Source organism: Chiloscyllium plagiosum, unplaced genomic scaffold, assembly GCF_037043375.1.
Source record: "Chiloscyllium plagiosum isolate Xiang-an unplaced genomic scaffold, Cpla_swu_hap1 HiC_scaffold_24, whole genome shotgun sequence".
Classification (NCBI taxonomy): Eukaryota; Metazoa; Chordata; class Chondrichthyes; order Orectolobiformes; family Hemiscylliidae; genus Chiloscyllium; species Chiloscyllium plagiosum.
The window spans coordinates 615,102-639,168 of record NW_028270162.1 but is presented as its reverse complement, the minus strand read 5'-3'; the positions used below and the strand labels follow the sequence as shown (position 1 = coordinate 639,168).

General features: G+C 44.8%; 1 protein-coding gene across 9 annotated transcripts in view; it reads right to left on the bottom strand.

Moving 5' to 3' along the window:
* ncor2 (nuclear receptor corepressor 2) overlaps positions 1-24,067 on the bottom strand; it is a 418,107-nt gene that overhangs the window by 110,608 nt on the left and 283,432 nt on the right. For 8 of the 9 annotated variants that reach the window (XM_087999801.1, XM_087999810.1, XM_087999806.1 and 5 more), the window contains exons 18-21: positions 21,124-21,266; positions 18,348-18,492; positions 16,321-16,768; positions 8,886-9,006 (exon numbers count right to left, since the gene is read on the bottom strand). In XM_087999801.1, coding sequence (XP_087855927.1) covers positions 8,886-9,006; positions 16,321-16,768; positions 18,348-18,492; positions 21,124-21,266 — 857 coding nt within the window. The remainder of the gene's footprint in view (positions 1-8,885; positions 9,007-16,320; positions 16,769-18,347; positions 18,493-21,123; positions 21,267-24,067) is intronic. The other variant, XM_087999809.1, reaches the window with a different exon arrangement.

Below are 24,067 nucleotides of genomic sequence, written 5' to 3'. Positions count from 1 at the left end.
AAAAAATATGGATACTGAGGAAAGCTAGCACACGTTTCTTAAACAGTATTCAATTAACTTGACTGAGGTTTGTTGATGAAGTGAGAGAGAGAGAGAGAGAGAGAAATGTAGCTGTTGTGAATACATAGACTTCCAAATGTCTTTGATAAAGATTCCAGGCTTGTCATCCACTTTTAATTATTTATAATATCCATTAATGACTTGCATGAGAAAACTGAATATACTCTCACCAAGTTTGCAGATAACACAAAAATACTTGGGAAGTCAAGTGGTGAAGATGACAGAGTCTGCAGAGGGATAAAGATAGTTTAAACGAGGAGGCAAAAACTTGGTAGATGGAATATAATGCACTGAGATTCTGCACTTTGGCAAGAAGAATAGATGAGCTGAATATTTCTTAAATGAAGACAGATTGCAGAATGTTGAGGTAATTGGGAGCCCTCACTCAAAGTTAACAAAAAGCTAGGTAACAAGAAGTTCAGCGGGTAATCGGGAAGGCAAATGAAATGTTGGACCTTATGTCAAAGGGAATGGAGTATAAGAATCAGAAGATTTTACTAAAACTATACAAGGTGGGAGGTGATGGCGTGGTGGTAATGTCACTGCATTAGAAGGTCCAGGTTAATGCACCATAACAGCTGCTGAAATCTGAATTCAGTAAATTCAGAAATTTAATGGTATCAGTGTGTCAATGTGACCAACTGTTGTATGTTGTAATATCTGCCGTCTTTACCTGGTTTGGCCTACATATGACTCCAGACCCACTTTAAATTATGTTCATCTGTACTAATCGCGATCCCTAATTTTAAAACAGTGCCCCCTAGCTCTGAACTCGCCACAAGAGGAAACCTCATTTCTATGTCTGCCTTGTCAACCAGTCAAGTCATCCGTTATTCTTCTAAAGAAGCCCAGTCTGTCCAATCTTTCCACAGGGACAATCTGCTCATTCCAGGTCTCAGTCCAGCAAGCCCTCCTCTGAACTGCCTCCACCACACATTCATCCTTCCACAAATATAGAAAGCAAAACTGCACACAATATTTGAATGTGGTCTCGCCAATGCCCAGTATAACAATTTCCCTGGTTTTATGTCCAATTCCTCTTGTAGTAAAGGACGATATGTAATTTTGATTACTTGCTGGATCTGCTTACTAACTTCTCTTGCACTAAAATACCCAGCTCCCTCATTTATGCGATTTTCCACTGAAGTCAAACTCTGCCTTTTCATTCTTTCTGCTGAAGTGAATAACTTTACACTTCCTTCTGTCATTCCCCATCTGTCACATTTTTAACCACTCATCAATCTCTCGCTATCCATCTGCATCTCCTTTGTATATTTTTCACAATGTACTTTCCAATCTGTTTTTTTTTATGTTGTTTATGTGCTTAGCCACCATGCCTTTGTCTCCTTGTCTAAATCATTGACGTAAACTGTAAAATGTTGAGATCCCTGCATAGACCCCTGCAGTACTTCACTCAATATATCCTGCCAATCAGAAAATAACCCATTTATGCATACACACTGTTTTCTGCCAGCCAATCCTCTATCCAAGTCTACACTGACTGTAACAAGGTCGGCCAGGTGTTAATCGGGTCCAATCAGGGAGCCCTGACTGACAGCTAAAACCAGAAGTGTCAGGGGCTCTGAGGGAGCTGGATCACTATCAAGGACTTTTCACATGTAATAAAGGTTGACTTGGTGACAGGATACCAGCCTCCGTGGAGTTATTTCAGTGGCAATGAGAGTGGGATTAATGATGTCACCATGTTAGAGGATAGATGGATTGGTCCTGCCAAATTGCCTATAGTGTCTGGGGATGTGTCAGCTAGGTGAATTAGCCATTTGAAATTCCAGGCTAGAGGGATGGGGTGGGTCTAGGTGGGATGCTGTTTAGAGGGTCGGTGTGAACTTGATGGGCTAAATTCCACCATTTAGGAATTCTATGATTCTATGAAAAGCACGGACTTCAAACAGGCGCTACAACCGACTTTATCATTGGAAAATGTGGGAAGTGGAGCTTATGAGTTGCAAGGTATTCCAATGGAAGTGGTCACCCCACCAGACTGTCAGAGCTTGGCGAACACCACTTGACTGAAAGCAATTGCATAGGTTAGAGCATCTGCAGTACCCACCTCTGCCCTGAAGGCAATTGCATACCCTGACTCAAGACATATCCTGAAAAGCACACAGCAAAGTCCCAAAACAAAGCCAAGCCTCAGCCAAATGGTTAAAAGTTTCTTCAGGATCCAAGCCGGCACACCATTGTAGTTGCTGCTGGTATAAGGACTCGAGACGGCAAACAAGTCCCACTAGACCTAACCTGAGGAAGATAACTCATTGGCCAGTGTCCAGGACAGTGCACATGCTTACATCTGGTTTGGAACAGTTAAATTGCTTAGCAACATCCAAATCAGAACTAATCAAAATAAACATCTGGTTATGAAGAAATTTGATAGAAGTTTCCAAAATCATGATTTGGAGATGCTGGTGTTTGACTGGGGTGTACAAAGTTAAAAATCACACAACACCAGGTTATAGTCCAACAGGTTTAATTGGAAGCACTAGCTCTTGGAGTGCTGCTCCTTCATCAGGTAGTTGACAACCACCTGATGAAGGAGCGTCGCTCCGAAAGCTAGTGCTTCCAATTAAACCTGTTGGACTATAACCAAACTCATGAGAGGGACTACGTGAGTTGCTCATGTAGAAGGTCAGTAAAGAGGGGGCAGGGCGATAATGGGATATCACTCTCTGCTAAATGATGACACAGACAGTGAGAAATTGTTTCTCAAAGAGAAGGGCAGTGAGGAATAGGTCAGTCAGAACAGCACAGCAGAAACTGAGACTCTGACTATCAGTGGTAAACTACCTGCTACTAAAATAATCAAATCATTAATTTAAAATGTTCAGGGGCTGAAGAAATTATAACCACTTCACAAAATGATTCATGATCCAATGAGTGGAAGGAGTCACAACCTCTGGAAACTGGGATTTTTCATCAGAGTCAATGGTCTCAATCCAGCACTTTTCCTAACATTGGTTTCAATGAATTCAACAGTTTATCATTCAATAATTCTTATCATTGGTCAAACAAACAAACAATACTGCTTTAGAATCATGCCTGAGTAATTAGAGGGTCCCACGGACATTCAACCCAGAATGAACTTTGACCCTGAGAACATTTGAGAAGCTGGTTCTTTTCCCAAGTACCCCTTTCTAATTGGGTTGTAATCCCAGCTAGTGACGGTCAATCCAACTTAAACTCTGTCAAAGCTTGGCTCCTGTCTCTTTGCCATCGATGGATTTTGACAGTGACTGGGATTGAGAAACATTTCCCCAGCAGGAACTTGCCCAGCTGGTGACACTGACTCCCGAGGTGGGGATTTCAGCAACATGAGGGTTGTTTCACCAATTATTCCCCCAGTCAAGGCAACGGAGACCAAACAGCAAAAACAGCTCAAAAATCCCCAAAATGTTTCACAGGAGCAGTAGCAAGCAATTTGGTACTGAGCCAAGTAAGGAGAGATTAAGGAAGGTGACCAAAAGCATGACCACTGGGGAGGCATTAAGGAGGGAATTAGAGGAGGGAAGAGTGACAGAGAGGTTTCAAAGGGAATTTCCAAACTGAGGGCCATGACACCTGAAAGGGAGGGAATAAAATCTGATGAAGAATTGGCCAGAATTCAGGGACTGGAAAGATGGCAGGGAGTTGTGAGGCTAGAGGAGAGATGGTAAAAATTTAAAAACAAGAGTGGTGCAGTTTTAAAATCAAGGCATTGTCAGACAGTGAGTCAGTGTAGGTCAGTGAGCACATGGGCTGAGAGGACAACAGAAATTGGCATGAGTTAGAATATGAGCAGCAGAAATAGAGAGACATGTAAACAAGTAGGCCATTCAGCCCTTTAATTCTGCTTTGCCATTCAACCAGATCTTGGCAGATCCTCTGCCTTGATAATAGACTCTTACTCTCTCTCCCCATACCCTCGACACCTCCAGTCTTGATAAATCTATCTACTTCAGGCTTAAATACTTCTGATGTAGTTACGCCACAGCCATGTGAAGAATGTAGATGGGTCACCTACCGACAGGGGTAGGAAAGGGAATCGGCAGGTAGTGCAGGGATCTCCTGTTGGTGTGGGGGATTTACCAGGGGTAAGCAATGGGGCACAAGTCTCTGGGGCAGAGTCTGTCCCTGCTGCTCAAAGGGAAATGGGGAAGGGGGAAGAGGAGCTGAGCATTAGTCATTGGGGACTCCATAGTTAGGGGGACAGATAGGAGGTTTTGTGAGAATGAGAGAGACTCACGGTTGGGGTGTTGCCTCTCAGGTGCCAAGGGTCGTGATGTCTCTGATTGTGGTTTTGGGATCCGTGAGGGGGAGGGGGAGCAGCCTCAAGTTGTGGTCCATTTAGGCACCAATGACAGAGGTAGGAAGAAAGGTGGGGATCTAAGGCAGAAATTCAGGGAGTTAGGGTAGAAGCTGGGTGGAACAGAGTTGTTATCTCTGGTTTGTTGCCCATGCCATGTGCTAGTGAAGCAAGGAACAGGGAGAGGGTGGAGCTGAACATGTGGCTACAGGGATGGTACAGGAGGGAGGGTTTTGGATTCTTGGATAATTGGAGCTTTTTCTGGGGAAGGTGGGACCCCTACAAACAGGATGGTCTTCACCTGAACCAGAGGGGTTCCAATATCCTGGTGGGTGGGGGAAATTAGCTAATGCTTTGGGGGGGGGGGGGTTAAACTAATGTAGCAGGGGGATGGGAACCTGAATTGTAGTTCCCGTGTACAGGAGGTGGAGGGTAGTGAGGGCAGGGATAGGTTTGTGAGGTCAGGGATAGGTTTACAAGGTCGCAAGAGGGCACCAGCAATCGGGATGTTGGTTTGAAATGTGTCTACTTCAATGCCAGGAGCATCCAGAATAAGGTAGGTGAACTTGCAGCATGGGTTGGTACCTGGGATTTCAATGTTGTGGCCATTTCAGAAACATGGATAGAGCAGGGACAGGAATGGTTGTTGCAGATTCTGGGATTTAGATGTTTCAGCAAGAATAGGGGAGGTGGTAAAAGGGGGAGGGTGTGGCATTGTTAATCAAGGGTAGTATTACAGTAGCTGAGATAACATTTGAGGACTTAACCACTCAGGTAGTTTGGGCTGAGGTTAGAAACTGAAAAGGAGAGGCCACCCTTTTGGGAGTTTTCTATAGGCCTCCGAATAGTTCCAGGGATTGTTTCCAGAGGAAAGGATAGTAAAGATGATTATCGATAGGAGCGAGAATAACTGGGTAGCTGTTATGGGGGATCTTTAACTTTCCAAATATTGACTGGGAACACTATTGTTCAAGTAGTTTAGATGGGTTAGTTTTTGTTCAGTGTGTGCAGGAGGGTTTTCTGACACAGTATGTAGACAGGCTAACAAGGCGAGATGTCATATTGGATTTGGTACTGGGGAATGACCCCTGTCAGGTGTTTGATTTGGAGATAGGTGAGCTCTTTGGCAATAGTGACCATATTCCGGTTATGTTTACAATAGTAATGGACAGTGATAGGTATATACCGCAGGGAAAGTGGTATAACTGGGAGAAAGGCAATTATGAAGCAATCAGGCAAGATTTAGGATGCATAGGATGGGGAAGAATACTGCAGGGGATGGACACTCTTGAAATGTGGAACTTATTGGAGGAACAGCTATTGTGGTCATTGATAAGTATATACCTATCAGGCAGGGAGGTAGTTGTTGAGAGAGGGAGCCATGGTTTACTAAAGAAGTTGAAGCTCTTGTCAAGAGAAAGAAGAAGGCTTATGCGAGGATGAGGTGTGAAAGCTCAGTTAGAGAGCTTGAGAGTTTTAAGTTACCTAGAAAAGATCTAAAGAGAGGGTTAAGAAGAGCCAGGAGTGGACATGAGAAGTTGTTGACGGATAGGATCAAGGAAAACCCTCAGGCCTTCTATAGGTATATCAGGAATAAAGGAATGACTAGAGTAAGATCAAGGTCAATCAAAGACAGTTGTGGAAAGTTGTGTGTGGAATCTGAGGACATAGGGGAAGCACTTAAAGGGCAATGCTAGTGAGAATACAGAGACATAGACTACTAGATTAGATGGGATTGAGGTTGACAAAAAGGAGGTTTTATTAATTTTGGAAGATCTGAAAATAGATAAGTCCCTTAGGGTGGATGGAATTTATCCTCGGATTCTCTGGGAAGCCAGGGAGGAGATTGCAGAGCCTTTGGCTTTGATCTTTACGTCGTCACTGTCTACAGGAATAGTGCCAGAAGACTGGAGGATAGCAAATGTTGTTCCCTTGTTTAAGAAGGGGAGTCAGGACAACCCTGGTAATTATAGACCAGTGAGCTTTACTTCAGTTGTTGGCAAGGTGTTGGAAAGGGTTATAAGAGATAGTATTTATAATCACCTCGAAAGGAATAATTTGATTAGGGATAGTCAATTTGAAGGGTAGGTCATGTCTAACTAACCTTATTGAGGTCTTCGAGAAGGTGACAAAACAGGGGAATGAAGGTAAACCGGTTGATGTGGTGTATATGGACTTCAGTAAGGCGTTTGATAAGGTTTCTTACAGTAGTCTATTGCACAAAATACAGAGGCATGGGATTGAAGGCGATTTAGCGGTTTGGTCAGAAATTGGCTTGCTGAAAGAAGACAGAGGGTGATGGTTAATGGGAAATGTTCACCCTGGAGCTCAGTTACGAATGGTGTGCCGCAAGGATCTGTTTTGGGGCCACTGCTGTTTGTCATTTTGAGAAATGATCTGCACGTGGGCGTAGAAGGATGGGTTAGTAAATTTGCAGATGACCCTAAGGTAGGCAGAGTTGTGGATAGTGCCGAAGGAAGTTGTGGGTTACAGAGGGACACATATAAGCTGCACAGTTGGGTTGAAAAGTGGCAAACAGAGTTTAATACAGGGAAGTGTGAAGTAGTTCACTTCGGAAAGAGTAATAGGAATGCAGAGTACTGGGCTAATGGTAACATTCCTGGCAGTGTAGATGAACAGAGAGATCTTGGTGACCTGGTCCATAAATCCCTGAAAGGTACCACCCAGGTTAATACAGTTGTTAAGGTGGCACATGATGTATTGGTGGTAATTGGGAGGGGGATTGAGTTTCAGTGCCACAAGGTCATGCTTCAGCTGTACAAGACACTGGTAAGGCCGCATCTGGAGTATTGCATATAGTTCTGGTCACCACCTTATAGGAAGGATGTGGAAGTTATGGAAAAGGTTCAGAGGAGATTTACCAGGATGTTGCCTGGTATGGGAGGAAGGTCTCATGAGGAAAGGCTGAGGGAACTGAGGCTGTTTTTGTTGGAGAGAAGAAAGTTGAGAGGTGACTTGATGGAAAAGTATATGATTATCAGAGGGTTAGATAGGGTGGACAGTGAGAGCCTTTTTCCTCGGATGGTGAAGGCCAACACGAGGGGACATAGCTTTAAATTGAGAGGTAATAGATTTAGGATAGATGTCAGGGGTAGTTTCTTTACTCACAGAGTAGTAGGGGCATGGAACTGCCTGCCTGCAACAGAAGTAAATTCGCTGACGTTAAGGGCATTTAAATAGGCATTGGACATTCATATGGATAATAATGGAATGGTGTAGGTTAGATGGGCTTCAGATTAATTGCACAGGTCGGCACAACATGGAGGGTCGAAGGGCCTGTACTGCGCTGTAACGTTCTATGTTCTAAATATATTCAGTGACCTCACCTTCACTACCCTCTGAGCGAAGAGATTTCTCCTCATCTCAGTCTGAAATTACTTACCACATATCCTGAAATTGTGACTTCTTGCTGTAAACTCCATGATTAGGGAAGTATCACTCCTACAGCGAATTTATCTAGCCCTGTCAGAGTTTTATACATTTCAGTGCATTCTCTCTCATTCTTCTAAACTAGAGTGAATTGAACCAATCCCTCCACATACAACAGGAATGGTTCTGGCGAAAGTTCCCTTCAAAGCAAGTACATCTTTTCTTTGGTAAGGATACCAAACCAGTATACAGTTCTCCAGGTGTGGTCTCAGCAAGGCCGTGTACAAATGCAGCAAAACAACCTGACTCCTGTATTCAAACTCTTTGTAATGAAGGCTATCATACCATTTACCTTGCTAACTGCTTACTTACCTCAGCAATTAGGTTACAAGGACACCAGTTTCCTTTATACATCAACCTTTCTCAGTCTATGACCTTTGACATAACACTTGGCCACTTTGCTTTTCCTACCAAAGTGGACAATGCTCCATTCATTCATAATTTACTGCATCTGCCATGTATTTGCCCACTCTCTTATTTTGTTCTGTATCACTGTGAAGTCTCCTTATGTCCTTGTCATCACTCCCACCTAGTTTTGTCATCAATAAACTTGGAAATATTGCACCCAATTCCTTCATCCAAGTTGTTGATTTATATTGTGAATAGCCGGGACCCAAGCTCTGAACCTGGGCTACCCCACTGGTCACCACCTTCCACTTTGTAAAATTCCCATTAATTCCAACTCTCTGGTCCGTACCAACTAAACAATTCCCAATCAATGTCAGTACATTACCACCAATCCCAGGGTTTTGAACTTGCACACTAATCTCTTATATGGGACTTTATCAAAAGCTTCTTGAAAATCCACATAAACCACATCCTCAGTTCTCCCTTATCTAATCTGCTTGCTACATCCTTAAAATACTCCAGTCAGTTTGTCAAAATGAATTCCCTTCATAAACCTACATTTGTGTCATTCTGTTGGTATTTTCAAATTTTCCTGTCAGCACATCCTTGACAACAGACTGTATTTCGTGCAGTCGCAGTTTGAGATTCAGATCAGGTGATGCTTCTGGAGGGTGGCATTGTGTCAAGTTGAGAGGTAAAAGGACTTGGTTCATGCTCACATACTCACCAGGTTTGGGATGTTTGCTGCTGTGCTCTCCCACTTTTCAACTTCCAGAGGCTTCTGGGGGTCAGAATGCATCCGCTCATCACAGGTCAGGTTTAACAAACGAGGTCTGGGAGACAGGCCCCTGAAAACAAAAACAACCACAGTCTGGATTACACTGTTACACAATCTGCATCACAGGCAGACATAGCCTGTCATACCAATCACTTTCAAAAGGAATGGTCTCTCTTGGGTCTTTCTGCGTGGGTTTCTGAATGGTCCCTGATCTGGTTGATTTAGCCAGTGATTGAGCTGACTGAGTTGGACCTTGTGGTGAAGCCAAGATGACTGTTTCTCTGACTGTAAAACCCCTGCTCAGAGCAGACCCAGCACCACAACCATCACTGATCCCATCTCAGGGACAATCTGCCCAGATTCCTCAACTCCACCGTTAGATTAATTGCAATGGTTCCAAAATGTTCAGAGGAGAGGCTAGGTACAGGGTCACAAACAGAACCCACCTCATCTCGGATCAGAAAATGATTAACTTTACAGTCACTGGTAAGGTTAGGTTACCAGTGGTCAGGTTAAACTAGAAATCACAGCAAATGAAGAACTTTCAAAGTCAATGAAATAAGATGCCAATCTGTTTTAGTGATACTGATCAAAGAATGGGTATAGTCCAGGAGGCTGCACACTCGTCACTGGAACATAGGACATAGAACACTCCAGCACAGTACAGGCCCTTCAGCCCTTGATGTTGCACCGACCTGTGGAACCAATCTGAAGCCCATCTAACCTACACTATTCCAATTTCATCCATATGTTTATCCAATGACCATTTAAATGCCCTTACAGTTGGCAAGTCTCCTACTGTTGCAGGCAGTGCATTCCATGCCCCTACTACCTCTGACATCTGTCCTATATCTATCACCCTCAATTTAAAGCTATGTCCCCTCATGCTAGCCATCACCATCCAAGGCTCTTGCTGTCCACCCTATCTAATCCTCTGATTATCTTATAGGTCTCAATTCAGTCACCTCTCAACCTTCTTCTCTCTAATGAAAACAGCCTCAAATCCCTCAGCCTTTCCTTGTAAGTTCTTCCTCCATACCAGACAACATTCTAGTAAATTTCCTCTGAACCCTTTCCAAAGCTTCCACACCCTTCCAATAAGGGGGAGGGAGAGTAGGCAATTCAGCCTTTTGAACTTGCTCTGCCATTTAACATGATCATGGCTGATCTTACCCTGATCTCAACTCCGCTTTCCTGCCTGTTCCCCATTGCCCATGATCCTGCTTTTCATCAGAAACACATCCATTTCTTTTTTGAATATTTTGATTGATTCTGCCTCCACTGCACTCTGGAGCAGTGAGTTCCACAGAGTCACAACCCTCTGAGAGTAGTTTCTCCTCATCCCAGTGTTGAACCTACCTTATCTCACTCTATATCCATAACTCCTTATCTGTGACTGTCCCACAATGGGGAACATCTGTTCAACGTTCACCTCATCCTCTCCCTTTAGCATTTTATATACCTCAATCAGATCTCCCCTCATTCTCCTGAACCCTAGAGAGTACAAGTTCATGTTTTCCATCCGCTCCTCATACAACAGCCCTTTCATCCGTGGAATCAACCTGGTGAACCTTCTCTGAACTGCCCCCAGTGGCCCCACATCCTTCCTCAAGGAGACCAGAACTGGACACAATACGCCAGGTGCAGTCTCACTAAATACATTATATAATTGACACAACAACTTCCTTAGTTATATATTCCGGACCTTTTATAATAAATGCCAGGATTCCATCTGCCCTTCTTATTATATGCTGCACCTACATACCCACTTTCTGCGATTTGTACACCCAGATCCCCCCCGTACTGACAACTTTGAATCTGTTTCCCATTTTAATAATAATTTGGCCTTTTGGTTTTCTTAGACAGGACTGTCCTGCTTATCTCCCAAAAAGGCCCATTGCCCTGGGAAGTTTGTCTCCATTGCCCTGGGAAGTTAGACAGGGTTTTACTTTAACCATGCACCTGTAAAATGGTTCTTCTGACAGTGCAGCCCTCCCTCAGCGCTGACCTTCTGACAGTGCGGCAATCCCTCAGCGCTGACCTTCCGACAGTGCGGCACTCCCTTAGCACTGACCCTCCAACAGTGCGGCACTCCCTCAGCGCTGACCTTCCGACAGTGCGGCACTCCCTCAGCGCTGACCTTCCGACAGTGCGGCACTCCCTCAGCGCTGACCCTCCAACAGTGCGGCACTCCCTCAGCGCTGACCTTCCGACAGTGCGGCACTCCCTCAGCGCTGACCTTCCGACAGTGCGGCACTCCCTCAGCGCTGACCCTCCAACAGTGCGGCACTCCCTCAGTGCTGACCCTCCGACAGTGCAGCACTCCTCCAGAATGCCATGGACAGGGCATGATTACAGGGTTCAAGTTCACACCATATAAAGAAATACCTTTTTATTTTTCTGTGTTTTAGATTGTGAACAGAAATGGGAAAAGGACTGTTTTGAAAGTGAAGGATTTCTGGAGGATTGCTGTACTTTTTAAAAATGAAGTTCCCTGAACCTCATTATAAGTGTTGTTTACATAGCTGCTGCCTCATGCAGGGGGGAAAGCCTAGTTACAGACAGACTCAAGCCAGGGGACCGTGTACGAATAGAGAGTCATCCAGCAACAAGTAGCTGTTAGCCTGTGGAATGGTGACCAGTTATCAATGACAAAGGTCTTCTGCCTGGTGACAGCAATCTGATTGGCTCCCAGGTGAACAGCTTGTGGATATGAATGTTTGGGGAGAAACCATCAGACCTCTGGCATCTTGCTCTGTAATAAAAAAAAGCATGGAGCTGGAAAAGCACAGCAGTTCAGACAGAATCAGAGGAGCAGGAGTCAACATTTCAGACATAAAGCCTGCATCAGGAATGACATTCCTCATGACAGGCTTATGCCTGAAACATTGACTCTCCTGCTCCTTAGATGCTGCCTGACCTGCTATGTTTTACCAGCACCACACATTTTGACTCTGACTCTCCAGCATCTGCAGTACTTCCTTTCTCCTAGTAAAAAAAAGCATTTCAGGTCTAAAAATTGCTTGTTTATGCCCTTCCTCAGTTGCTGCAGGCTGTGACTTTCAATTCATAAGTTTTTGTAAGTGTGAACCAGCCACCCTGTGCCTTCTGCAAACAGGTGAAAATATCTGGAAAATGAAGATTGTGAAGCAGTGTCTGATCAGTACAAGGATCATTTCAGCAAACCCTGTGGACAGAGGACACTGAACTGCCTTCCCAGTCTTTCCCTCCACCCACACATCTGTGTTGTCTTTATGCTTGTAGGAGATGCTTTATAAGGGGTTTAGAGTTTTAACGAGTAGAGTTATATATTGACAGTTTATAACTATTTACCTGTAGCTAGAATCTATGTATTTGTGATAAATGGTAATTCTTGTTAAGTACAGAAACCTGGACTGTGCTTTCTATCAGCCTGTGTCTGAAAGAGAGGGCAAGTGGTAAATTCTACAAAATTTAAAAATCTTTAACCTTTGTGATGACTTGGGACGAGTGGGACTTGGTTTCGAGAGCACTCTAGAGAGTGAGAGTTTACAGCAACAATCTACCAGCTGGTGATGACATGGGACAGGAGGGTGTGGCTGTGTGTGAGGCAGGTAGAGGGATCCAGGAAGTAGGGTTGCTGGAGCCTCAGCCCCTGTCCTTGTCCAACAGGTTCAACAACTTTGCTCCCTGTGTGGACAGCAATGGGGACTGCAGGGAGGATGAGCTGACTGACTGCAGCACCGTGGTGCAGGGAGCCAACCAAGTGGGGAGAGAGAAGAGAAATTTTGTTGTAATTGGGGATAGTCTAGTCAGAGGCATAGTCACTGTTCTCTGTGACCAGGATTGAGAGTCCTGAAGGGCGTGTTGCCTGCCTGGTGTTCGGGTTCAGGATATCTCATCTGGACTGGAGAGGAACCTGGAGTGGGAGGGTAAAGATCCAGTGGTCATGGTCTATGTAGGTACCAACAACATCGATAAAACTAGGGCAGAGGTTCTGCTAAGGGAATATGAACAGCTAGGAGCTAAATTAAAAAACAGAACCCAAAAGGTAATAATCTCTGGATTACTATCTGAGCCACGAGCTAACTGACACAGAGTCAATAAGATTAAGCAGGTAAATGCATTGTTCAACGATTGGTGTGGGAGAAATGGGTTTGGATTCACGAGACATTGGGACCAGTTCGAGGGAGGAAGGGATGGTCTTCATCTGAACTGTACTGGTACCAGAGTCCTAGCGAATTGCGTAACTAGGGCTGTAGACAGGGCTCTAAACTAAATGAGGTGGGGATGGCATCCATTATAGGGGAAAACCCGAATTAAAGGAGGAGATAAGAGTGCAGAACTTAGGAGAGGTTATTAAAATCTCCAGCACTGACATAAATAGGATAGAGTGTACGGACAGGGATAGCAATCAAACTTCAAGCACACTGGACAAATGAATGACAATGAGAAGGGGAACGGCTAATACAGGACTGAGGGTGTTATATCTGAATGTGAGCAGTATAAAGGGTAAGGTAAATGAGCTTGTGGCATAGATCGAAACGGGCAGGTATGACATGCTGGGCATCACAGAGACACAGCTGCAAGGGGATCAGGATTGGGAACTGAATATTCAAGGATATACATCCTATTCAAAAAACAGGCAGGTGGACAGAGGGGGTGAAGTTGCATTATTAGTAAGGCATGAAATTAAATCAATAGTAAGAAGTAGGGTCAGATGGTGCAGAATCTGTGTGGGTAGAATTGAAGAACCGCAAAAGGTAAAAAAAAAACATCGCTGGAGTTATGTGCAGGCCTCTAAATAGTAGCCAGGAGCTGGGGCACAAGATACTCCAGAAGATAGAAAAGCTGTGTAGGAAAGGAGAAAGTGAGGACTGCAGACACTGGAGATCAGAGTGTGTTGCTGGAAAAGCACAGCAGGTCAGGCAGCATCCAAGGAGCAGGAGAATCGACATTCTGGACGTAAGCCCTTCATCAGGAATTGATGAAGGCCCTGTGCCTGAAATGTCGATTCTCCTGCTCCTCGGATGCTGCCTGACCTGCTGTGCTTTTCCAGCAACACATTCTTAACTGTGTAGGAAAGGCAAAGTTACAGTCATCATGGGGGATTTCAATATGCAGGTGGGCTAGGAAAATCAGATTGGTAGTGGATTGCAAGAAAAGGCCTTTGTGGAATGTCAGAGATGGCTTTTTGGAGCAGCTTGTGGTGGAATCCACTAAGGAACATGCAATATTGGATTTAGTGTTGTGCAATGAGGCAGACTTGATAAGTGAGCTTAACGTGAAGAAACTCTTTGGAAGCAGTGATCATAATATGATTGAATTTACTCTGCAGTTTGAGAGGAGAAGATTTGAATCAAAGGTAACGGTATTACAGCTGAATAAAGACATCTACAGAGGCATGAGAGAGGAGCTGGGTAAAATTGACTGGGGGAGGAGCCTAGCAGGAAGGACAGTGGAACAGCAATGGCAGAAATTTCTGGGAGTAATTCAGGAGACACAGCAGGGATTCAGAGACCAACAGAGGGCAACCAAAATGCAATAAGGAGGGAGAAGATTAAATATGAAGGTAAGCTAGCCAATAATATAAGGAAGACTGTAGGAGTTACTTTAGATATATAAAGAGCAAAAGAGAGATTAAAGTGGACATTGGGCCACTAGAAAATGATACTCGAGAGATAGTAGTGGGGAACAAGGAAATGGCTTTGCATCATGGCTTTGAATAAATAATTTGCATCAGCCTTCACAAGTAATATCCCAAATATTTAACAGAGTGAGGGGGCAGAGCTGAGTATGATTGTCATCACCAAGGAGCAGGTGCTCCAAAAACTAAATGGGCTGAAGGTGGATAAATCACCTGGACCAGATGGAAAACACCCCAGAGTTCTAAGGGAGATAGCTGAAGAGATAGCAGAGGCATTAGTGATGATCCTTCAGAAATTAGGAAGAGTCCCAGTGGACTGGAAAATCACTAACGTGACACCCATGTTTAAAAAGGAGTAAAGCAAAAGATGGAAAATTATAGACTGATTAGCTGAACCTTGGTCAAGGGTAAGATTCTGGAATCCATTGTGAAGGATGAGATTTCTGAATACTTGGAAGTGTGTGGTGATACAGGGCAAAGTCAGCATGGTTTCATCAAGGGGAGGTCATGCCTGACACATCTGCTAGAATTCTTTAAGGAATGAATGATCAGGGTAGACCAAGGAGAGCCAGTGGATATTGTCTGTCTGGACTTCAAGAAGGCCTTTGACAAGGTGCCCCACAGGAGGCTGCTGGGTAAGATAACGGTCCATGATGTCAGAGGCAAGGTGCTAACATGGATAGAAGCTTGGCTGTCTGGCAGAAACAGAGAATGGGGACAAAAGGGTCCTTCTCAGGATGACAACTGGTGACAAGTGTGTTCCGCAAGGCTCAATATTGGGACCACAACTTTTCACGTTATACATTAACGATCTAGATGAAGGAACTGAGGGCAGTCTGGCTAAGTTTGCAGATGATACAAAGACAGGTAGAGGGACAGGTAGCATTGAGGAAGCGGGGAGGCTGCAGAAGGATTTGGACAGGTTAGGAGAATGGGCAAAGAAGTGGCTGATGGAGTACAATGTGGGAAAGTGCGAGGTTGTGCACTTTGGTAGGAAGTAGAGGCATGGAATATTTTCTAAATGGGGAGAAAAATTCGGAAATCTGAAGTGCCAAGGGACTTGGGAGTGCTAGTCCAGGATTCTCTCAAGGTTAACTTGCAGTTTGAGTCAGTAGTTAGGAAGGAAAATGCAATGGTGGCATTTATTTTGAGAGGACTTGAATATAAAAGCAGGGATGTACTTCTGAGGCTCTATAGGGCTCTGGTCAGACCACATTTGGAGTATTGTGTACAGCTTTCGGTCCCATATCTCAGGAAGGATGTACTGACTTTACAGCATGGTCAGAGGAGATACATGAGATGGTCCCAGCAATGAAAAGCTTAACATATGAGGAATGTTTCAGGAATCTGGGTTTATGCTTGATGGAGTTCAGAAGGATGAAGGGGAACCTAATTGAAGCTAACAGAATATAGAATGGTCTAGACAGATATGTATTGGGAAGATGTCTCCATTGGTAGGAGAGACTAGGACCTGAGGGCACAGTCTTAGAGTAAAAGGAAGACCCTTTAGAACAGAGATAAGGAGAAACTTCTTCAACCAGAGAGTGGTGAATCTATGGAAGGCTGTGGAGGCCAGGGCATTGAGTATATTTAAGATTGAGATAGATAGGTTCTTGAGTATCAAGGGGATCAAGGGTTACGGGGAGAAGGTGGGAGAATGAGATTGAGAAACGTATCAGCCATGATTGAATGACAGAGCAGACGAGATGGGCTGAATGGCCCATTTTCTGCTGTTATGGTCTTATGGCCGCTTCTTACCTACTTATGCTTGAAGCATCTTGGTCCTCCACCTCATCAGCACTACAAGTAGCACTGGAATCACTGTTCGTGTTTAACCTGTCGTTAACCTCAGTCTCCACCACGTTCTCTGAGCCGACCTTTGAGATTTGTGCAGTTTCTTCATCTGGCCTTTGCGTTCTTTCCTTATTGCCAGAGTGTTCAGCCACAGAGAGGCCATTCTCACTTGTCTTGTCCTCTGATTGTTCAGCCTTAATGTTAACAGTCTCCATTCCCTCACACTCCTTCTCGTTACAGTCTCCTTCAGAATTGAGCTTTTCCATGGAATACTGCGGCTTGGGATCCTCATTCTCATCCTTCTCTGAATCCTCTCCTCCTGTCCTTTCAGGATTAGCCAGGCTCGTATCCTTGGTTTTTATCCTCAACGTTGATGAGGATTCACTCTCAGCGTCTGAACTCCTGTTACCTGCTGCTCAAAGAGAACTTCTAATCACATGGCACCAAAGCAAGAACATACATTTCTATCGCGCCTATCACCAACGTAATATGTCCCAAAACAAGACCATGGCCTTGCTGTGGACTCTCTCACCACAGGAGATTATCGGTTCTACTGGATCCTGTTATTTTAAAATAGCTCGGAGAATTAATTGAATAAGGGAAACTTCATTAAATCAGAATCAAAGTTTCCAGTGGCAACATTAGTGGTGAAAAGGGAACTAAAGCGAGCAGGTAGGTGTGACTATTTAACATAGTGAAAGCTCTTGAGCGCACAGCAGGAGGTAACCACAGAATGTTTTCACTTGGTCTAAACCACTTAACTGAAGACAATTCTCAAGTGCCTATCTGAATGGGTCAGTTTCAAATACTTTTCAATGAACTGACAACTGCATTGTGTAAATGTTAAACCTTTTAATATATACATACCTGTATCCTGAAAATGTTGATCATATTAATGAGCTGTCGGTTATGATATAGTATAAGGAAGCCACTTTCACTCAATGCTGTAGTTTCAGCTCAGAAACCTGTAATAGCAAGTTCTCTGAATAAAGGCAACTAAAGGCCATTTTACGTTGTCTCTCACTCTGGTTCGTGGTCTAAAAAAGAGACCTCAACGCCTGGGAGCTGCGGTAATGAATTCCAGACTGAAGGATTGACCAGGAATCCTGGAGAGGGACAGGACTACCTCTCAAAGAGAAAGTTAAAAATCACACAATACCAGATTATGGTCCAACAAGTTTATTTGGAACTACTAGCTACCAGACGAAGGAGCAGTGCTCTGAAAGCTAGTGCTTTCAAATAAACCTGTTGGACTATAACCTGGTGTTGTGTGATTTTTGACTTCGTCCATCCCAGTTTAACACCAACACCACCACATCAGGGTTTAGAGAGGTAGTGCTGAATCAGATGGCTCAGGGTTTTGGAGGTCTGTGCTGTGGTAGGGGGATTGGGCTTTGGGGGTCTGTGCTTGTTTTGGGGGGCGAGGTCAGGGTTTAGAGAGGCACTGCTGAATCAGACGGCTCAGGGTTAGGGGACTGTACTGGGTTGGGGGTCAGGGTTTAGGGCGCCTGCTGTCCAGCTCCTGTCCTCTGCTCTCACCGATCTCCACCTCCACATCATCTCAAAGAGAAGGGGAAGTATGGAAGTAGCAAGTTTGGCTTCACTAAATCAGAGTTCAGGCCAAGTGAATACAATTCAAACAGAGAATGCTGGAGAAACTCAGCAGGACTGGCAGCATTTGTGGGGAGAGAAGCAAAGTTAATGTTTTGAGTCTGTTATGACTCTAAAAGTGGGTGTGACAGTTAGAATCAGATGACGTGATGGATCAGATGAGATTGTCAGATCAAGACCGAATGATTTCATAATAACTGAAAGCAGTGGGCATTCTGCCAGGACCTCAAACAGTAGAACATAAAGGTTCAATTGGTCTTCTTTATCCTGAAGAACACATGTCAGGAATGCTGGGAATTAAGCATTGAACTTTGACTATATCAACTTCTACAGAAATCCCAGCTGTTGTGGACTGATACCATCAGCAAATGCATACAAACCTTCTGCATCTTCTCGCATTTCTTCTTCATTCCCACTGGTTCCAGAAGCTTCCAGATCCTCATCTTCAGCAGCAGATGTTGCTGAGGATTCCTCTCCCTGTGCTGCTGGGATCTGCCTCTTCTTCTTCACAACCTTTTCTGCTTCCTATCAACACAAAATAAAGTAATGAGAGAAGTGGTTAGCACAGCTGCCTCACAGCACCAGGGACCCGGGTTCGATTCCTGCCTCTAGCGACTGTCTGCGTGGAGTTTGCACATTCTCCCAGTGTCTGTGCGGGTTGTTTCCGGGTGCTCCAGTTTCCTCCCATAATCCAAAGACGTGCAGGTCAGGTGAACTGGCCATGCTAAATTGCCCATTGTGATAGGTGCAGGAGTAAATATAGAGAAGGGGAATGGATCTGGGTGGGTTACTCTTTGGAGGGTTGGTATGGATTTGTTGGGCTGAAGGGCCTGTTTCCATACTGTAGGGAATCTAATCTAAAAAAACAGCAGTGGGCAGCGGAGTGGGTGCAGCAGGAAGATGGAGCACTGAGCCGACCTGAATATCAGATACGTGCGGCCCTTAGGAGCGAGGGCCAGCTATTTGGCCCAGTTGATACCTCTCTAACTGAGAAACCACAGCAGGCACAGCGTCCCAGCTCAGTCCTCTTATTTATTTTTCCTAATCAACTTGCTCACAACTCTTGATGAGGTGGGACTTGAACCCGGGCATCCTGGAGCAGAGGCAGGGACACTACTGAACAGCAAGAACAGTCAAATAAAATAAAACAAAGAACTGTAGATGCTGGAAATTGGAAACAGAAACAGTAATTGTTGGAGAAACTCAGCAGGTCTGGCAGCATGTGTGCAGAGAGAAACAGAGTTAACATTTTGAGTCCAATGACCTTCTTCAGAAAATAGACTGAATTAAGAAGGGGGCGGTGGAGAGAAGAATGCAAGAAACAGGGCAGGAGTGCAAGGGATGGGGTGGGAGCACGAGACATGGAGAGGGAGCAAGAGATTGCACGAGAGAGCGAGCAAGAGTGCTCCATTGGCTAAGCAATGACAAACTGATTTGGGGCTCAGGGAAATGGGATGTGTGATAATGTGTGTGCACTGACTGACCCAGTTGACACTGCTCACTAACAGCGAATCCATTCCCTCATAGTTTTATTGGGGATCAGTTAGCTCAGTTGGCTGGACAGCTGGTTAGTGATGCCTAGTGATGCCAACAGCACAGGTTCAATTCCCACATTGGCTGAAGGACTCCCCTCACTGGAGGCATGGTGACTCTCAGGTTAAATCACCAGCATTGTCTCTCTCCAATGACAGGGCAGCCCCAGGGTCCTCTGAGTGGGGAAGGAGGCCATCCACAATTGACTCTTTCTGATCCTGCCCCTGATCATGATCAAAATCTGAACAGTGCATCACTGAAATTCTGTTTGACTTCACTCGAGGCCAAGCGCAGAATGGGATAGAGAATTAAAATTACAGGAAGCACTCAGTCACAGCAATATACAGCCTGAAAGGAGCCCAGTTCCTGAAACAATATGATTAAAGAATCTCCAAAGGTTGTTCCAAGCTGTTGTCGGCAGGGCAGCTGGGTGGGAGAGTCCAGAACATAATGGGACACTTGGAGCCAGGTCATACAGGGGTGATGTTAGCAAGCACTACCTCATGGAAAGATCTGGTTTGTGATTGGTTTCCTCACACAGTCGGTGATGGTAAAGATCAACTGAAACTATCAAAACTGAGACGTTGGTTGGATCTGAAAGGAGGTGCTTAGAACCCTCTGTTACACTAGCCAAGGCCACAATGGCCACACAAGGATATTTGGGAGAGAGATCTCAAGGTGATGGAGGTCAGAAATCCTCACTAATGACCCAAGTATCTGGTGACAAGCTTCAGGAGAGAGAAAAAAAATAAAAGAAATGACTAGACGATGGAAGAGAATCTGCTGGAGAGCGGCAAAGTAATCAGTCAATACTAGTCCAACATCGCTCACAAGGGAGTGCCAATCATGAATCTGCCTGAATACCCATAAATGATGATTTCCATTCCAGGAGTGATATTCAGCCTCTCCAGCTGGTTACAGGAACAAGCAAAGGTTATTGAGCCTCTCCAGCTGGTTACAGGAACAAGCAGAGGTTATTGAGCCCCTCCAGCCTGTTACAGGAACAAGCAGAGGTTATTGAGCCTCTCCAGCCTGTTACAGGAACAATAGATGCCGATAAGAACAACAATGGGATTGAAGTATAGCTTAAACGCTCTGCTTGTACTCCTGTGTGCTGGGCTGGGCTGGGCTGAGCTGGGCTGGGCTGGGTTGGGTTGGGCTGGGCTGAGGTGGGGTGGGATGAGGTGAGCAATTAGCTTTTATCATCATTGAGTCCACGCAATATGAGACATTTCAGTTGGAGCAGGAGACTAGACCCTGTGATAGCTGCTTTAGTGTGAGGATCCCATTTACTCAGTGAGTTAGCATCATTACATGCAGATTGCTGAACAACATGGAAACCAGGGAAACCTTTAATAAACATGGTGCTGGTTAGGGATGAAACTGGAGATTTCCCTTAAGGTCCAGCTGGATTTTATGTGGAGTTAAACTAGAGCTGGTGTGAAGCAGTTTGGAGCTGCTATAGGAGTTAAATCCAATTTACAACAGTACAACATGACTGGACTCTGTAAAAACATCAACTCCTCCTGTCTTTCTGGATGTTTGATGTTCCAGTGAAGTAGAAAGTGACTGGACGACTTTGGTTCAGTTCAGATCAGATCACTGGCTGCTTTCAGCCCTTACCATTCTCAGTCTGTGCTGCTGAAGGAGGGCATCCAGATTGTGACGTCTCTTGTAGTTAAAGTAGAAATTTTTACACTGAGCCTCCGTCTTGGAACTCACCATCTTAGCAATAGCTGCCCAGCCACGGCCATGTTCAACAAGACCTGAAATGGAAATTCATAAAAGATTAGAATCTGCAGCTGGCAAACTCTCCAGTGTTCAAACAAATAAAAAGTGTGTGAAAGCTGGAGATGGAATCTGTTACAGAAAATATCACAGAGATCAATCTGCTTGTACGACATGCTAGTGATTTAATGTTACACACTTGCACTCACAGACAGTCCTTCACTTATGCCCCCTCCCCTCCACCACTCGATGTCTCTCCTTCAGCTGTCATCAATTCATCACTTCCGACTGAGTGTGTCCCAGCCACAAACAGAACTGGTTTGAAGTTTCAGCTTCCTCCTTCTCACTCCAGATTCAGGCACAATTTCTCAGTGGAACAGCTCGTCATGATTTCAGTGTGGCATGTATCCAAAATCAGCTCAGTTTGGATCCCTTCTCGTCCCAGAGTCACTCCCCCTTTGTACAGAGAGATCATTCGTAACCTGCATGTAACTAGTTGACAATGCCACCAACTGGGTGTGTAAGTTGTAACCGAGAGGCGAAGCTGTGAAGCGAGAGAGGGGAGAGGGAGGTTTCTGCTCCACGGGAACAATATTAAAGGTTACTCACATGATAGAAAGCAGTGAGGAGCCAATCAGCTGAGGGAGACCACAGAAACTCAGAATTGCTTCACTTCAAAAGCAGAACTGGCTTCTCTCTGGCACAGAGAGAAATTATTTAGAAATTATTTCACCATGTTAATATGATAGCTATATTTAAATAGGGAGGTTGTATAAGTCCACAGAACCAACTGAACGTCAGTGCAAGGAAAGATAATGGAACTGTACTGAGAGGAACATTGAAACATCCCGAAACTGAAGACGTCATCGCTTGACGGCATAGATTTGAGAAGGGAAGATTATGTTTTCAGTAACCTTAATAAATTCTTTGAAGAGGTAACACAGATAGATAAGGTTCAAATGGAGGGCAAGCTGGGTACAAATCAGAAAACAAAGTCGAAGTTAAAAGGAATTACTTAGATTGATGTTACTTCAATGAAAGTGATATTCCACAAGATTTCTACTGGGTGCATGGTTATTTAAAATGCTGAGGGTTTGTGGGTTAGAAGCAGCTTCCAAAGAGAGACTGGGCTATATACTGCTAACCCCCTCTCTGTTCCATTAGTCCTCTGTGCATCAACTCCGTTACCCCTCTCTCTCACCCCTGCTCCCAGTTCTCCTGTCCCATTATTCCCTCTCCTTGTTACCTCTTTCTCTATTACCCCTTCCTATTAACCTCTCCTCCCCATTATCACACCTTCCTGTTACCACCCCTCTCCACTGTCCCCTCTTCCCTCCATTGCCCCCTCCTCCCTCTCCAGATGTGGAGTTTTTCTGGAGGGACAGTGTACAGATGGTCATTATGGGAATGATGGGACCCAGTCAGACACTCTATGATAGAAATCCCTACCGAAGGTCTGTGTGGCAATGGAGTAGTGTGTTATTATAGCATCATGTAGTGAAAGTGCTCACAGTCCCTTCTATAAGGATCTGAACTGGCCCATGCTGTCCTGAAGGAATATTCCCCCAAGTGGAATTAAACAAACATGCAACACATTAACCTTTGTCCTTTGGCAGAGATGAGTTAAAGTGAAAGGATGAGATATTCCAATTCATCAGTAGGCCTTTTTAAAATGTTTCCCAACCTCTCCCTTCCCTCTTTAGCCACTCACTCTCTCCCATCACATCCATTCTCTTGCTCTCCCAATGTCTCTCCTCTCTCACCACATCTCTCCTACCTCTCACTGCTCCTCCTTCCAACTCTCAAAGAATTCGTAGAAACACAGGAAATAGCTGCAGGAGGAGCTTCAAGCCTAGAGTCATTTGGCCTTTTGAGCCTGCACCACCTGATCACAGCTGATCATGCAGTCTCGATATCCCATTGCTGCTTCCTTCCCTTACCCCTTGATCCTTTTAGCCATGTCCAGCTCCCTCTTGAATCTAACTAATAAACTGCCCCAAACAGCTTCCTTTGGGAGAGAATTCCACAGGTTCATAATCGGACTGAAGATGTTCTTCCTCATCTCAGTCTTGAATAGTCTGGTGAACCTTCACTGGACTCACTCAATAGCAGCAATGTTCTTCTGCAGACGAGGAAGCCAAAACTGCACACAAGACTCAAGCTGTGGTCTCACCAAGGCCCTATATGACTGCAGTAAGAGATCCCTACTCCTATACTAAAATCCTCTCACTATGAAGGACAGCATGCCATTAGCTTTCTTCACCACCAAGCTTCAGTGCCTGTTCCGTCTTGGTACCCAGGTCTCTTGCACCTCACCTTTTCCTAAACTGCCACCATTCAGATACTAATCTGCCTTCCTGTTTTTGCCAAAGTGAATAACATCACATTATAATTCATTTGCCAAGTATTTTCCCACTCTGCCAGTCTGTCCAAGTCACTCTGCAGTCTCTTAGCACCCTTCTTTATGAATGATCGAGAGTAGATTGATGGGGTGGTAAAGGCCTGGTTGGACATATCTGGGCAATTTTCCACACTGTCAGGTAAATGCCAGTGTTGTAGCTGTTCTAGAACAACTTGGCTAGGGGAGTGGCAAGTTCGGGAGGACACGTCTTCAGTACTATTGCCAGAAATATTATCAGGGTCCATAGCCTTTGCAGTATTCAGTGTCTCCCACCATTTAATGGAGTGAATTGAATTGGCTGAAGACTGGTATCTGTGATGCTGGAGACCACTGGAGGAAGTTGAGATGGATCATCCACTCGGCACTTCTGGCTGACGATTGTTGCAAATGCTCGAGCATTATCTTTTACACGGATGTGCTGGGCTCCTCCGTCATTGA